Below are 15,116 nucleotides of genomic sequence, written 5' to 3' on the forward strand. Positions count from 1 at the left end.
GGAGGAAAGCACTCCAGGGAAACCTGAGAGCACTTGATTCTACTGTGGGATCTCTCTTAGTTACTTTCTCTCATTGCTGAACAAAATGCCTGACCCAAAGTTAAAGGAGAAAAGGTTTATTTAGGTCACAGTTTACAGAGGTTTCAGTCCATAATCAGCTGACTCCAAGGTAGAATAGCAAATGGCAGAGGGGCAACAGTTCATGGCAGTGGAAGACACCAAGAGCAATGAGACTGGTATCTCTTGTATTTTATCAATTAGGATGGTGCCAATTCAATTAGTGGGCAGATCCAGCAATCACCCATCCTTAATCCCAGCACTGCCCTACAAATCAATCACTTCATATTTAGTTACCTCCAAAGAAGAAAAAAACGACCACATGAAGCTTTGGGGCGACACCCAGACAAACCCTAACAGTTTCCTTTACTTAAGTACTGTTTGGAGATTTTCCTCTTTCCTCTACAGTTATTACTTGGGTCCCAGCCCCATTTCACTTCTCTGGTAGGCACCTTCAGCACCTCCTCACCTGTGTCTTCTAACCTCTTTCTATACTTAAGCCATACCCAAGGCTGGTCATCCAGCTGCCATGTGAGATTTCTTGGCCTCTTTAGGGGTAGGAATTCATTGTTTATTCTACTGGAGCTGCTGCCCTTGCTTCTAGCAGTATCTATATCCAGGAACCTTTGGCAGCTGTACCTGAGTGACATTCACTGAGGCCTGGATTTCATTCCATGCTCAGCCTTTAGCATCTTGTCCATGGCCCCCTCCTAGAACACACCTGACCCCTGCTGTTTTTCCTGCTGTCAGTTCTCTGGGTTCCTTTCCTGTCTACATATCCCACCTTGAGCCATCTTGTCACACCCATGGTTCATGTACACCTGCTTTGAAAGTGGGCTTCATAGCTATCCAGGTGCCTGATACTTTCCCGGATGTCATCACTACACGTCATTTCCAAAACTGAATTCTTGTGCCCAGTTGCCAATCCTAAACATATCATTCTTCCCTCATTCATGCGCCTGATCTAGTGCTAGGTGGCCCTGGGTTCAGCAAGAGAGCTCATCTCTGTTTTAAGAGCGTTCGACAGGTCAGATTAAGACATAAAGCAAACAATTAAAGGTGCTCTGCAAGGGGACTTTAAGAGTGATGCCCTCGCGTACCGGTAATCCAAACGAGAAGCTTCTGTCAGTCGCCTGAGATCTTGGTGATTCAGGTTCCGACTAGGCAAATCTGTAGTGGGCGGGGCTGAGCGCTGCTCTCGGGATTGGGTGGCCAGGTCGGAAGGGGCGGTCTCGTGCGCGGAAGCGGGGAAACAAACTGCAAAGCTCCAGGAATCGGAATGGCCGTCATGCTGCCGGCTGACTGCGCCCGTCGGTAGGTTCCACGCAGAGGGAATGGGGCTGTAGGGCGCGTGGCCCGAGGCCTGATCCCTGTCGGGCTGCTGAGTCGTCGGTGTATTCTCCCAGGCTGGTGTCTGAGCTTCAGGGTGCGCTGGACGTCTGCGCAGAGCGACAGCGGCAACTGGAGCAAAGCCTACGCGTCTCCCGGCGGCTGCTGCAGGCCTGGTATGCGGATTGCAGGAATCCGGTCCTCCCTCGTATTCGTATTCTTGGAATACCCACTTCCAAGATGCTAGTTGTCAGTGCCATCTCCGTTACCCTGCAGACTTCAAGGCTTGTGAGGCAGTAGGATGGAATTTGAACGATGGTTGCTCTGTCTTTGTAGGGAACCAGCAGGGACCACAGCTGTGGAGCCACCTCCTGGGTCAGAAACTAAAAAAGAGGATCCTTCTCCAGGTAAACCTCCATCTACCTTCTCCAGGTGCTTCCCCTGGTATCTCATGTGCAGTGCTAAGGGACCCATTCTGGGGTCTTGAGAGGGAACCCCTGTATGTGTCTTGGCTTTCACAGCATGCACATCAAACCCCCAAGACCTCAAGGAGATGGAGCTTCTGACCCAAGCACTGGAGAAGGCAATACGGGTGCGGAAAGGCATCTCTAAATCTGGAGAAAGAGGCAGAACCCCCAGCCTGAAATCTGGGTCCATTGCTATATCTTCTGGCACCACTGCCTCTGCCCTACCCCAGTCCTCCAGCCGGGCTGCCCACTATTCTTCAAGGACAAGACCCATGAAGGGTATCCATCAGACTACGGTGCCTACCAAGGGTCACGCTGAGCACAGGCTTCCATTGGTGAGAAACAGGTCTCATGTGGGGCTAGGAGCCCAAGCCACCAGGCTTGAATTGAACCATGGGAAAAAAATGACCCTGTCACCTGCTCATCATACAGCAGAAACCTTCACACTCAAGGAGAAGGGGTAGGTTTTCCTGACAGACTGAAAAATTTGTGTCTCTACCTGCTGAGACCCCCTTCCAACAGCGGGAGTCTGGGCCGTGTGGTACAGAGAGGGAAGGGCATTGAACTAGATGTGGGAGTCACGAGTATCACCCTATGAGACTTATGTTCTGCAGCTGGCCAACTGCAGCAGGTGGCTGGGATGGTACCAGGTTTGACATGCTGGAGGCTGACCTGCCATCTCCACCAGCTACCCTTTTATTTACCCAGCCCAGGGGCTCCAGGTGAGTTCTGAGCACTTGGGCTCTACTTATGGTATTCTCTCTCTTGCTTTGTTGGTGTTTTGCTTTTTTTTTGAGACAGAGTCTCACCGTGCAGTTCAGGCTGCCTCAGTCATGTGCCACCATGCCTGGTTTATAGTGTCCTGTCTTCTCCCAGCCAGGTACTAGGACAGGCTAGCTCCCTTGCCACTGTGAAAGCCCCTTCCAATGGTGCTTGTGGTGGCACATGCTTATAGTCCCAGTACTCCAGGAAGCTGAAGGAAGAGGCCTGCAAGTATGAGCCCAGCCTGAGCAATTTAGCAATTTACCCCGTGTTTTAATATATAAAAGGGACTAGGGATCTAGGTCAATACAAAGGCCCTGGGTTCAGTCCCCAGAAGCACAAAAGGTGGGTGAGGGATAAAACTGGGGAGAGAGTGAAGAGTCTTACCACTAATGAGATATGAGCAGGAAAAATGACTGGAAGCCCCTGAAGTAAAATGAGGTTACTCTAAATACTGGCTTCTCTGACAGGACCCTGCTAAAGCTGCCCTTGGCCTTCAGGAAGGCGGCTTCCCGGAATTCCTGGTAAGGCTGGGTAGGGACAGAAGGACATATGGAAAACATCACCAGCTGAGAGATATAGGCAACACTTGTAGCAGGTCTTGTCTTTCTTTACTGGACATTGTCACTATCTGTGTTCAGTTTGTCCAGCTAGGACTACTATATAGTTGCCTCAGGTTCAGGGAGTTTTGAGACCCCTACCTCAGACACTCACAAGTTGTAAGACCTAAACATGATACTTGGTGTCCCCAAACCCCAGACAGTAGGCTCAGCTTCATAGAAGTGTTGGGGGTGGAGGATTCTAATGGTGCCGTTCATGTATTTGCATTATGCATTATACAGAGCAAGCACATAAGTCTCTTACCAGTCATAGTAATTGGTCACTGCCAGCTCCTTTATCCTTAATTTTTTGGTTGGGGATGGTGGTTCTTTTTAGTTCTTTTTTGAGATATGGCTTCACTATGCAGTTCAGGCTGGCCTTGAACTCACAGCGATCCTCTTGCTGTAGCCAAGGGCTGGGAATTCCAGGCATATGCCACTATACCTGGCTCAATTTTCTTTTAGTACTTTTTTTTTTTCCCCATATGTGTGTTGAGCTTTATTTGTGCTAGATAAGGCCTAACACTGAGTTCCACCCATGTTCTTTCTCTTAGTATTTCCCTGACCAGCTCTGTTCCCTGTCTATTATCTTGGTCAGTGTCCTTTAAGTTTCCCAGTGCCCCCTTAAAGCCCCTGCTGGTATTCAGCAGAGCCATCTACCCTGCCTGGGGCCTCTACCCTATCCCTGACCTTTCTCCTAATTCCTAGCCCAATTGACTAGAATAACTGCCTCTGTTTGCTTCCTCGGGTACCTCGGTATGTATTCTAGCCTATGGACCCAGCTCAACTCCACACAAACCAATGATTCCACAGATGCCACCAGTGCTGCCAAAACCCAGTTCCTTCAGAAAATGCAGATATCTGTATCCTTGCTGGGACTGTGGGAGCCTGGTGACTTTCTACTCTAAGCTTAAGCAGGTTTAAGTAGCAGCCCCAGGAGGTTCCTTGGTGGAATCGCCAGTCTCTCTCCCAACCATTTCCATGGTGGGAACTGAATTCTAGCCATAGAAGAGTTTTCCTGACCCATATCCAGTCAAGCACATCCAGCTCCAAGTTCAGTGCCGTGGAGATAGAGATGGAGACCCAACGCCTGCAGAAAGCCTGTGCACTACTTAGACGACGCATGCAAGAAGAGCTCTCAGCAGGTCAGCCTAGACTAGGGCTTGGGGAGGGGGTGAGTAGGGCAGGTTGCAGGAACAGCATGGATGCAGCCTCCCCTCCCTGTTGTGTAGCCCCTGTAGACTGGATGCAGGAGTACCAATGCCTGCTCATTCTGGAGGGGCTGCAGACCATGGCTCAGCAGTATCTCCATAAGGTGCAGGAACTCTGTACAGGTAAGGCCTCATCCATCTACCACCTGTACCAATGTCTAGATCAAAACATGGCACATTAGCCCATCTTGCCCTTGTTTTAAGGAAGGGTGAGCAGTGCAGGGACTAAAGGCAAGCACCCTCATTCTCCCCCCTCACCAGTACTGGATTATCACCAGTCGTCCTTGGGACTAGCCAGCCATCCTTACCTGCTTAGAACAGTTCCTTTACCCTCTTGACAGACAGAACCTCACCAAACTGAGCAGTTTGTTTACTCAGGTACTTAAAGGGTAACTGAGCAACAGAGCTGCTTTTCTCCTTTGGTCCTGCATTTTACTCCCTGTACCAGGAATTGAATCCAGGGCCTTTTTGTATGCTAGGTAAGTACTCTACCACTAATCTATGTTCCCAGCCCTTTTTCCTTCTTTTCTTGTTTTTACTTTCTTTTTTCTTTCTTTCTTTCTTTCTTTCTTTCTTTCTTTCTTTCTTTTCTGTCTGTCTGTCTGTCTGTCTGTCTGTCTGTCTTGACAGGATCTCACTGTGTAATTCAGCTGGCCTTGAAATCACTTTGTAGCCCAGGCTGGCCTTGAACCAGCCAATCCTCCTGCCTCAGCCTCCTAAGTGCTAGGATTACCCTGGCATTTTTGCACTTCTTATTTTAATCTGATAGAGTATCTTGCTAAATGGCCTAGACTGGCTTCAAACTTAAACTTCATTCTGCTGGGGCTGGGGATTTAGCTCAGTGGCAAAGTACCTGCCTGGCAAGTGTAAGGTCCTGAGTTTGATTCCTGGTACACACACCACCACCCGCTGCAAATTCTGTCTCATTTCTGAAACTGGTTTTACAGTTGTGTACCACCATGCCCAGCTCCTCTGAATCTTTTAAGTACAAGTTTTAAGAATGAAGATTTGTCATCTATCAAAAACAAAGTTAGGCTCAAGAAAGTCACAAGCACAGTGAAGAAACCCAGGTGCCAGTTATGATGGCACATAATCTATAATCACAGTACTTAGGAGGCTGAGGCAGGAGAATGGTAAGTTTAAAGGTAACCTGGACTACTTAGCAAGTTCAAAGTCAGCTTGGATTATACAGCAAGACTCTGTCTCCAAAAACAACAAAGAAACCCAGTAGGTAAAGGGTGACTCCACAAAGTTCTGTCCTTGCTACATCAAGCCCAGGCAAGCCCACCACACTGCCAAACACTGAGCTGTTCTGAAAGCATAGATTTTCACCTTTTAAAGTCAAGCAAGCCAGATGTGGTGGTACACTGCTGTAATCCCTGCTGCACAGGAGTGAAACAGGAAAGCAGAAGTTTGAGGCCAGTCTGAGCAACTTAGCAAGACCCTCTATCCAAATAAAAACGAAATAAGTTGGACATAGTGGTACATACCTTTAATCTGAGCACCTAGCTTTCAGGAGATTGAGGTAGAAGGGCCTGAGGTTCAAAGCCCACTTGAGCTACAATAGTGTGTTCAAGACAACCGTGGAATACTAAGGAGACTGTCTCAAAAATGGGGTGTATGGAGGATTGGGATGTAACTCAGTGCTCAGTAGGTCCAATCTCCAGTATACCAAAAGAAAAAGCCAGGGGTGGGGAATGGATACTGGGAAAGACAGGCTTGGGATTATGGGATGGGCAAACCTCTCAGAGAGAGCCCCCACCATGGCTAAAATGATGTGGAGCCCTGGGCCTGGCTGTCCACCCATAAGGCCATGTCCTCTGGTCTTCACAGCTCTGACAGAACAGTTACCAGGATCTAATCTCATGGGGAGGCCTCTCCAGGCCTCATTACCCTCTGGCGGTCATGTATGTACTTCTTGGGGCCCCCAGCTCCTTCTCTACTCCAGCACTCAACAGCTGAAGACCCTGGGAACTCTCAGGCTGCGGGTAGCCATGCTGGAGCAGCAGATCCACCTAGAAAAGGTACTTACAGAGCAGAAGGTGAAGGGATGTGCACTGGGCAGGGAGCCAACACCAAGCAGAAGGCTGGCAAAAGAAAAAGAAACCCCGTATTAAGGACTTTCTGGGTTACTTTCCCAGGACCTACTGGGGTGACATGAATAACTAAGCACCCCTAACCTGCTGTGAAGGGCCCCACATACACTGCACACCCTGGATGTGTAGTGCCTTAGGAGAAAGGAAGACTGGAATATGGAAATTTGTCCCAGGATTTCCTGCCTGTTGGAGTTCTGGGATAGCAGCTAAAACAGGTCCCTACTAAGACCATGGCATTATACTGCTCCCAGGTTCTGATGGCTGAACTCCTTCCCATTGTGAGCACCCAGGAGCCACAGGGCCAACCCTGGCTGGCTCTGTGCCGAGCTGCCCATAGCCTGCTCTGCGAGGGAGGTGAGCGCTTCCTCACAGTCCTGCGAGAAGATCCTGCAGACTGATCCTACAGCCCAGGTCTTGGCATCCTGGGGCAAGGAAACCTTTCAGAAAGAGCCTTCTCCTGGATGGAGTAAAGGGAACTGGGGGTGAGGAGAATTTCAACCCCCCTGTATCTCACTGTGTATCCAAGGTGGAGTAAGTGGGCTGCCTTATGTCTTCTCATTGTGGCCAAACCTGCTGGTCAGGGCTCAGATTTCTGCCTCTCTGGGACCTAGCAGCTGAGATGTGGGGATGGAGGGTTTTGTCTGTTTTCTCACTGTAGATCTAAGAACTGGTTTTATATTAAAACTACTACTTTAGGAAGTATATCTATTTAAGTCATACCAAAGTGAGTTTGATAGAAGTCTTTTATAGTTTTTATTTCCTTATAGTTTTATTTCCTTAAGTTGGGTATGGTGGCATCATAATCCAGCACCGGGGAGGGTGAGGCAGTCGCAAGGCAAATCTAGGCTACATAGCAAGAACCTGTCTCTTAAGAAAAAAATTGTATGAAGTGAATTGATCAAGTTTATGAGTCTGCATAAAGGATGGGGTTAGGCTATTCAAAGTGAGGATTTTCCTCAGCATGTCTGAACACTCCCACCCTTTTGCCAGGTATGTAGAGTTGCACTGGGCTTACCAAAAGACAAAAAGCCATTTATTCATATTGAAGAATAGGCTGGTTACTCTCCCTATTTCCAGCCATCCCAGCTTTCCTCACTGACTCCTGATCCCTTGTGCCCAGCATCTCCTAGCATTAATTCTCTGGCTGGTAATGTGGCCTCCTTTCCACAGTGAAGCCTGTTTCAGGGGAAAGGCCCTTTATCACCTCCTCTGAGACTTCCCTATCCCCTGTGAAAGGAATCATCATCACCCCCCAGAAGTCAATAAAGGGCAGGAATCAGGATTGCAGCCCCAGGCGTGGGTTTATAGCATGTCTTGTTCCTTATTGTGAGACTTTTAGCAAGATTCTTAAGCCTCAATTCCTCCTGGCAACTCCATTACTCCCTATAGAACTTAGGTACAGGTGCTCTGATCTGGAAGACCTTGTAATTTCCAGGATGAACACACCACAATTACTGTACTGTGTTAGTTTCCACAGCAGGCAGCATACCCAGACTTTTTTGTTTAATTTGAGACAGGGTCTTATACTGTAGTTTAGGATGGCCTTGAGCTTACTATGTAGGCAGTGATTTTCCTGCCTGTTTCTTTTTATTTGTACCAGCGATCTAACTTGCCTCTGTTTCTAGAGTGCTGAGGTTGTAGGGATGCACTATCATACCCAGCAACCCAATTTATGTCATCACCTGGTCTGACTGGTTTATTGCCACTGTGTCTCCTGTCTCAATGTCCTGCATTCCCTATATCCCACATCACAGGAAGCAAGGCCACTGTTCATCTCTGTCCTGGCCAGGTACAATGGGAACTCATAGTCTTCGACTCAGTCTACCCATTTTGGGGCTAGTCTATGGCCTGGGGGTGTCCCATGGATTACCATCAGTGTACAAGGGCCACAGGCAAGAAGGTGCTCTGGATAGAACTGTTATTATGAGAGCGTATTTGTGAGTAGGACCCAAGTGGGATTCAGTCCAAGTTAGGGTTTCCTCCACCAAAGCTGGAGGTGGTGGCAGAACTCCCTGGCATCTTGGGTGTCATCACCACATCTAAAGCCAATCAGCTCTGATGTGGCTGGCCCAGATGCGAGAGCCAAGGCTGCAATAAGTGCTCCCACCCCCCACTTCATGGTTGCCACCCAGTTGGTCATTGACCTGAGTGTGCTGGAGCTATTGCCCCCTTACCCCAGCCTGCCCCACTGGGTTCTGTACAAAGTACGTAGCCACTGGTGGTGTGGGGTACTCCTGGCCATGCATCCTGCCTTTCTGAGCTGTAGCCTTATTAGCTAGTGCTGTACCTCACTGTGTACGGACCCTGCCTGAACCACACCCCAAGGCTGGTGGCCTGTAGCCCTTGAGGGTATGGCTCCTGGAGCCTTGAGCTGGCAGGCTCTTGGAGCAGAGGACCCCCAGAGCTGGGGCACAGGTTCCCATCCTCCCATGAGAGGGAGAACTATGGGAGCACCTTTCCTAAACCATGGCTTTCCAAGAAGGTTCCCACAGAGGGAGTTATGGGCCTGTTTCCTGGGCTGCCAGCTCATATCCTCTCTCCACCCAGAACTGCCTTTTACCATTTGTCTTGGCGTGCAGAGCTAGTTGCATTGCAAAGTAGGCTGAGAGCTAGATGGGTGGGAGCCTCTGCACATAGGAGCTTCCAAGCACTAGTCCTTACCTGGCAGCATAACTTGGGTCTACACGACCACTGTTCACTGAGGCAAGTATTGTTCACCTTCTGGGTATGTCTCCTTGAGACATAATAGGCACACAATAAATGTGTGTATAAAAACTAGGCGCTAACCTGTAATCCAAGAACTCACAGGCTAAGGCAAGAGGATCACCTCAAATTTAAGGCCAGCTAGGGCTACATAGTGAGTTCAAAGCTAGTCTGATTTATATAGTGAGACCCTGTCTTTTTTTTTTTTTTGTCTTTTTTTCCTTTTTATCGGTATGAGGATTGAACTCACAACTGCCTGCTTGCATGGCAGGCGTGTATGCCGCTGAGCTAAATCCCCAGCCCCTGAGATCCTGTCTTTAAAAAGAGAGGAAAAAAAAAAACTTTGTACAAAAAGAGAACAAGTTGTGGTTTATAACAGTCTGGAGGGGACAATAAACCCTGGCTTGGGCCTGGAGTTACATGATCAGTCAATATCCCCTGTGGCTTGGAACTGTCAAGCCCTCCATCTTTTATAAGATTTCCCTGCTGCTTGTATGCCTAAGGCAGTAGCTATCTCTCTTGAGTTAGTAGGGTGGTAGCACTGTCCTGAAGAGTTGCAAGTGAGGGGAAAAAGTGTGGCAGAGACAAAAAAGATGGGCAGTGTAAGGGGCTGGGACAGGTAGCTGTATCCACTGGGAGAAATGGGTGTCATCCATAGACTACAGGGAGGGTCTTCCCAAGCTCCCATCAAACTATCTGAGAGAGCAACCCTGAGAACCCCAAACAGTATGTGTAAAGGGTAAATCCATGGAGGGAATCTACATTCCCAAAGAGCTTGTTAACAGAGTGCTTCTGTGGGTCCCAGCCTCCTTCCCCAGCAGAGCTGATCATCACTGAGCCCATCACTTACTTTACCCACACCAGAAGCTTCCAGATGTTCTATAAATCCCAGCTCACAGGAAGATTAGACTGGCTTCAGGAACTCTGGTAGTGGTTCCAAAATCCAGGGATAGGTCTGGGGATTTAGGTCAGCGGCATAAGCGCCTGCCTTGCAAGCAGGCAGTCATGAGTTTGAACCCTGGTACCGATAAAAAAAAAAAATAAAAAAAAAAAAAATCCAGGGACAGCCTGGCTTTCCTGGGAGACATGGAGCTCCCTGTAACAGACTTGGGCCTTCCAAATTATAGCCCTTAGCCCCTATGTGCCCACCAGTGATTTGGGGTTAAGGGTCAAGAAGGACCTTGAAGAGGGTGATTGGGAAGATATTGTTTCTGAATATGAGAGCAGAGCATAAGCCTACAACAGCTTATTGTTTGTATTGTTTTGTTTAAGACAGGGTCTCTCACTATAATGAAGATAGCATTTAAACTCACTGTATATCCAAGACTGACATTCAACTTGCAATGATCCTCCCACCTCAGCTTCCCAAGTGCTGGAATTACAGGTGTGTGCCACTATGCCCAGCATACAACTGATTATTGTAAGGAATACATTTTCATTCAACAGGAAGCTGAAAAGCAGTAATGGCTACTAGACACAAAGAGATTGGCTAGTAGTTCCTGTAGTCCTCCGGGCTCATCACCATCCCCATCCTTGCATGTATAGAATACTGTGGCTAGGGGAGTCAATTGGTCCAGGAGACAAGCCTACTAGGCCCTCTTGCTCCCTCTGCCCCTTTGGCTTGCCTTGGGAGGCTCCAATGTCCTCTTTCTCTCCTACTCCCAAATAGCACACTTCTGCTGCTTTTCCTCTTTCTGTTGATCTTTACAGCATCTCTGTCCTGGTCCAGGTGGCAGCTCTACTTACAGGACCATGCCCATGTGGCCTCCTCCATTAGCTAGCTGCAGAGCCCAACCTGGAGTCAGCTTTCCTTCCAAAATTGTGGGAATTCATGCATCAGGGATTCTCTGGAGGTATAACATATTCCCTGCCCTCCCCTACCTGGGGCCAACCCTTACTACTTCTTGGGGGCCTCTATCAAAGACCTAAAGTTGGTACAGAAAGGGGTTTCTCTGTCCCAAATGAACCCACTAATTGGATTCTGCCTGTTTCCCTGCCCAGACCTGGTGGAGTGTGGGCCAGAAGGATAAAGGTTCTGACATGTGTATTTGTGACAAGCCCTTCCACACAGGTCAGACCTCACCCTCTACCCCTCCACAGTATTCAAGAGCTGACCCAACTCTGAACCCCAAGGGGCCCCCTAGTGGGCTGTCCCACCTTTCTAGAGCATTCATATCCTCCCTGCTAGCTCCCACTTCTGCATTCACAACGGTGACAAAACCAGACATTCTAAGTCAGAGATGCTTTGGCACAAAAATTTGGCCTTTTTCAGCTGAGCTCAGATCTGCCCTACTAGATTTCTCAGTTTAGAATTGATTTCTATATGTACTCATAGATCCTTCAAGCAGAGGAAGCTGAATAAATTTGGTGAATGGGAAGCTGAGGAATCCAAGCTATATAGCCAGAAATTAGTGCTACTTGGATTCCAAATCAGACCTCCTCACAACTCTGGGTTCTTTCTGGGAGAGCAGACTGCAGCTTTAGGGACAAGAGTCCACTAGCCCTACTTGGTTCTCCTACTCAGGGCATTTCCAGGCCTCAGCCATCAGACCCAGGACCCTCCTCCCTAGTGATGGGCCTCAATGAGGCAATGGCCCAGACTTCCTAGCCCGGCACCATGGCACAACCCCAACAGCAGCCAACGCCTGGGACCCTGCTGGGTGGTCCCCCACCGGTTGGAGGGCTGAGCTCCCCTCTCTAGGTCTCTCCGCCAACGCATTCCAGGCTCCCTAAGCCCCTCCCCCAGCTCCTGGGCCTCCCAGCCCCCTTCCCCGCTGGCCCGGCCTATGTCTGAATCTGCTTCTGATTCCCGCGGAGCAGACAAGGACCCCTCCCCCCCGCCCCCCCCCCCCGCTGGAGCAGCCCCGCCCCTGGTTGGGCTTGGGCTCTAGATTGCTGCGCCCCCCACCCCTTCCTGGCACAGCTCGCCCGCCCTTGCTGTAGCCAGGAGGAGGCTTCGGCCGGTGCGCCCCAGGCCTTGCCTGCTCTCGGCCCTTCCCCAGAGGCCAGCAGCCCTGCTTCTAGCCCACGGTGGTGAGTGCGCTCGTGGGCAGCGGGTGGGGCCTCCCGGGTGGAGGCACTGGGAGTGAGGGCAACGCCTGTCAATGCTCCAGGCCTAGCAGGAGGACCCGCCAGCATCTCCACAGAAGAGCTCCGCCAGGGGCAGCCCACAGCTGCTCCTGCCTCTGGGTTGCGGCTGCCTAGGGGCTCTGCTTGCACCACTCTACAGGCCAGCGGGCAGAATCTAGGGCCAGCTCTCCCTCCCTGGGGCAGAGTTGTGGGGCCCTGGCCAGCTGACTGACCTCCAGTGCTCCAGTCATGTTCAGCTGGCCCTGGGTGCTGCTGCTGGCCTTGGGCACATTCTCCATTGCGATGAGCCCGGGGCCACTAGTACCTACTGACCCCTGCTATGAGGAGGGGGGCGCACCCCGAGGCTGCATACCGGGCCTGGTAAACGCAGCCCTGGGCCGTGAGGTACTGGTGTCCAACACGTGTGGGCGGCCAGCCACTTGGGCCTGTGACTCCTCAGACCTGATGCGGGCACACCCTCCTGCTCTCCTGACATTGGCTGGGGGCTCGACCAGCTCTGTGTGCTGGCGCTCTGAAGTGCTGCATCGAGTGCCCCTCAATGTGACTCTCACAGTGCCCCTGGGCAAAGCTTTTGAGTTGGTCTTCGTGAGCCTGCGCTTCTGCTCAGCTCCTCCAGCCTCAGTGGCCCTGCTCAAGTCCCAGGACCATGGCCACAGCTGGACTCCGCTGGGCTTCTTCTCCTCCCACTGTAGCCTGGACTATGGGCGTCCACCTGCTTCATCGGATGGGCCTGCTGGCCCAGGGCCTGAAGCCCTGTGCTTCCCTGCACCCCAGGCCCACAGTGATGGTGGTGGCCTTATGGCTTTCAGTGTGCAGGATGGTAGCCCACCAGGCCTGGATCTGGACAGCAGCCCGGTGCTCCAAGACTGGTTGACCGCCACAGATATCCGCATATTGCTCACAAGGCCTTCTATGCCAGGGGATACCAAGGACTTGGATGCCATAGTCCCTTACTCCTACTCAGCCACTGAATTGCAGGTGGGCGGACGCTGCAAGTGCAATGGGCATGCTTCACGGTGCCTGCTGGATACTCAGGGCCACCTGATCTGCGACTGCCGACATGGCACAGAGGGCCCTGACTGTGGCCGCTGCAAGCCCTTCTACTGCGACAGGCCATGGCAGCGGGCTACAGCCAGAGAAGCCCACGCCTGCCTTGGTGAGGCCTTGGAGGGTGGCCTGGGGACCTCAGACCAGGCAGGCTAGCCCCTGACCCATCCCTCCCTGCAGCTTGTTCCTGCAATGGCCATGCCCGCCGATGCCGTTTCAACATGGAGTTGTACCGTTTGTCTGGCCGCCGCAGTGGAGGTGTCTGCCTCAACTGCCGGCATAATACTGCTGGTCGTCACTGCCATTATTGTCGGGAGGGCTTCTATCGTGACCCAGACCGTGCTCTTAATGACCGTCGTGCTTGCAGAGGTGAGCCTGCCACCTGCATGCTGTCATATACTCTGGTTTCCCAAGATCCTCTGACCAAGCCCTTCCCATCTTTTCCATCAGCTTGTGACTGTCACCCTGTTGGTGCTGCTGGCAAAACCTGCAACCAGACCACAGGCCAGTGCCCCTGTAAGGATGGTGTCACTGGCCTCACCTGTAACCGATGTGCTCCTGGCTTCCAGCAGAGCCGCTCACCCGTGGCACCCTGTGTTAGTGAGTGACCCTGCTTGTCTCAGCCAACTCAGCTCCTGGCTGTTGCCTATCTGTCCCTTGAGGCCTGAAGATTGCCCTACATCCTCACTGCAGGCCATTTTTCCCATCTTCTCTGTAGAGACCCCAGTCCCTGGACCCACTGAGGAGAACAGCCCTGTGGAGCCAGAGGGTGAGTGGATAAAGGAACAGGGTCCCAGACTGGTATGATCTTTGGTAGGAAGCTATAGGTTCAAGCAGGAAAAGGAAGGGGGGGGTTGCCTGGGAATCTGTCAGCATCCTCCCTTCCTCCCTAGATTGTGAGTCCTACTGCAGACCCACCCAAGGCAGCTACCGCATCAGCCTGAAGAAATTCTGCCGTAAGGACTATGGTAGGCTGCCCCAGGACTCCAAGCCCAGGCCCTTCATCTTCTTTCCCCTAATTTTTCCCAACCCTTGCTGGGCCCCAAGATCCATCAGTCCCTCAGGTCCCACTGTTGCTGACCTTGCCCATTCCCCTCTCACCCAACTCCGTTTGTGTCCTCTGTGTACTGGGTGGGCGACCTGTGTCCTCCCTGCAGGGCCTCAAGCTTGACCAGCCCTGCCTGAGCCACCCGCCTCCTTTCCGTCTCCTCACAGCTGTACAGGTGGCGGTGAGCGCGCACGGTGAGGCACACGGCACATGGACACGCTTCCCTGTGGCAGTGCTTGCAGTGTTTCGGAGTGGCGAGGAACGCGCTCGGCGCGGAAGCAACGCGCTCTGGGTGCCGGCTGCCGACGCGGCCTGCGGCTGCCCGCGCTTACTTCCTGGCCGCCGCTACCTTCTGTTGGGGAGCGGGCCGGGGGCTGTCGCCGGAGGCCGGGGACCTGGGCTCAGCGCTGCTCGTGGGAGTCTCGTATTGCCTTGGAGGGACGCGTGGACACGTCGTCTGCGAAGGCTGCAGCGGCGCGAGCGACGGGGGCGTTGCGGAGCGGCCTGAGCTCTTGGTGGAGCAGGAGTGGGGCGTTGCTCCCACAAAGCGGAGCATTCCCGACTGCTTTTTGTGTCGGGCACGCAGCCTTCTGGGCCCCCACATTCTCCCTCCCTTGGTGCCTCATGACTGGATCACACAGATGTGAGTGATGGCTTGAAGAGCTGCTGGGAGGTGCCTTGGGCAGCTGTAACTCCCAGAGGCTTCC

General features: G+C 51.7%; 2 protein-coding genes and 1 long non-coding RNA gene across 9 annotated transcripts; 2 read left to right on the top strand and 1 right to left on the bottom strand.

Annotated features, from left to right (window-relative positions):
• Window positions 1-100: 100 nt before the first annotated feature.
• LOC111753964 (uncharacterized) lies at window positions 101-14,651 on the bottom strand. 2 transcript variants are annotated; one of them, XR_010039801.1, is made up of 2 exons: window positions 14,463-14,651; window positions 101-6,512 (listed from the first exon to the last, which is right to left on the bottom strand). It is a non-coding gene; the product is annotated as an uncharacterized LOC111753964 (long non-coding RNA). The 2 variants fall into 2 exon arrangements; XR_010039802.1 differs by having other exon boundaries at window positions 14,443-14,584.
• Tedc2 (tubulin epsilon and delta complex 2) lies at window positions 1,277-7,245 on the top strand. 6 transcript variants are annotated; one of them, XR_010039792.1, is made up of 12 exons: window positions 1,277-1,371; window positions 1,464-1,562; window positions 1,723-1,793; window positions 1,908-2,313; window positions 2,468-2,575; window positions 3,086-3,139; window positions 3,984-4,077; window positions 4,248-4,359; window positions 4,447-4,548; window positions 4,874-4,904; window positions 6,259-6,449; window positions 6,773-7,245. XR_010039792.1 is itself a non-coding variant. In XM_063226321.1 (11 exons), the coding sequence occupies exons 1-11, from the start codon at window positions 1,337-1,339 to the stop codon at window positions 6,579-6,581; spliced, it is 1,287 nt and encodes a 428-aa protein (XP_063082391.1). In that variant the 5' UTR covers window positions 1,277-1,336; the 3' UTR covers window positions 6,582-7,245. The 6 variants fall into 6 exon arrangements, 5 of the variants coding, with proteins under 5 accessions (XP_063082391.1, XP_063082389.1, XP_063082390.1 ...); XM_063226321.1 differs by lacking the exon at window positions 4,874-4,904 and having other exon boundaries at window positions 6,567-7,245; XM_063226319.1 differs by lacking the exon at window positions 4,874-4,904.
• On the top strand, window positions 7,401-14,917 carry Ntn3 (netrin 3). Its single transcript, XM_013141619.3, has 6 exons — window positions 7,401-13,470; window positions 13,542-13,730; window positions 13,812-13,961; window positions 14,080-14,130; window positions 14,255-14,329; window positions 14,577-14,917. The coding sequence occupies exons 1-6, from the start codon at window positions 12,543-12,545 to the stop codon at window positions 14,915-14,917; spliced, it is 1,734 nt and encodes a 577-aa protein (XP_012997073.1). The 5' UTR covers window positions 7,401-12,542.
• The last annotated feature ends 199 nt before the right edge of the window (window positions 14,918-15,116 follow it).

Source organism: Cavia porcellus, unplaced genomic scaffold (genome assembly GCF_034190915.1).
Source record: "Cavia porcellus strain 051 isolate PalLab524CR breed Dunkin Hartley unplaced genomic scaffold, mCavPor4.1 scaffold_16, whole genome shotgun sequence".
Taxonomy (NCBI): domain Eukaryota; kingdom Metazoa; phylum Chordata; class Mammalia; order Rodentia; family Caviidae; genus Cavia; species Cavia porcellus.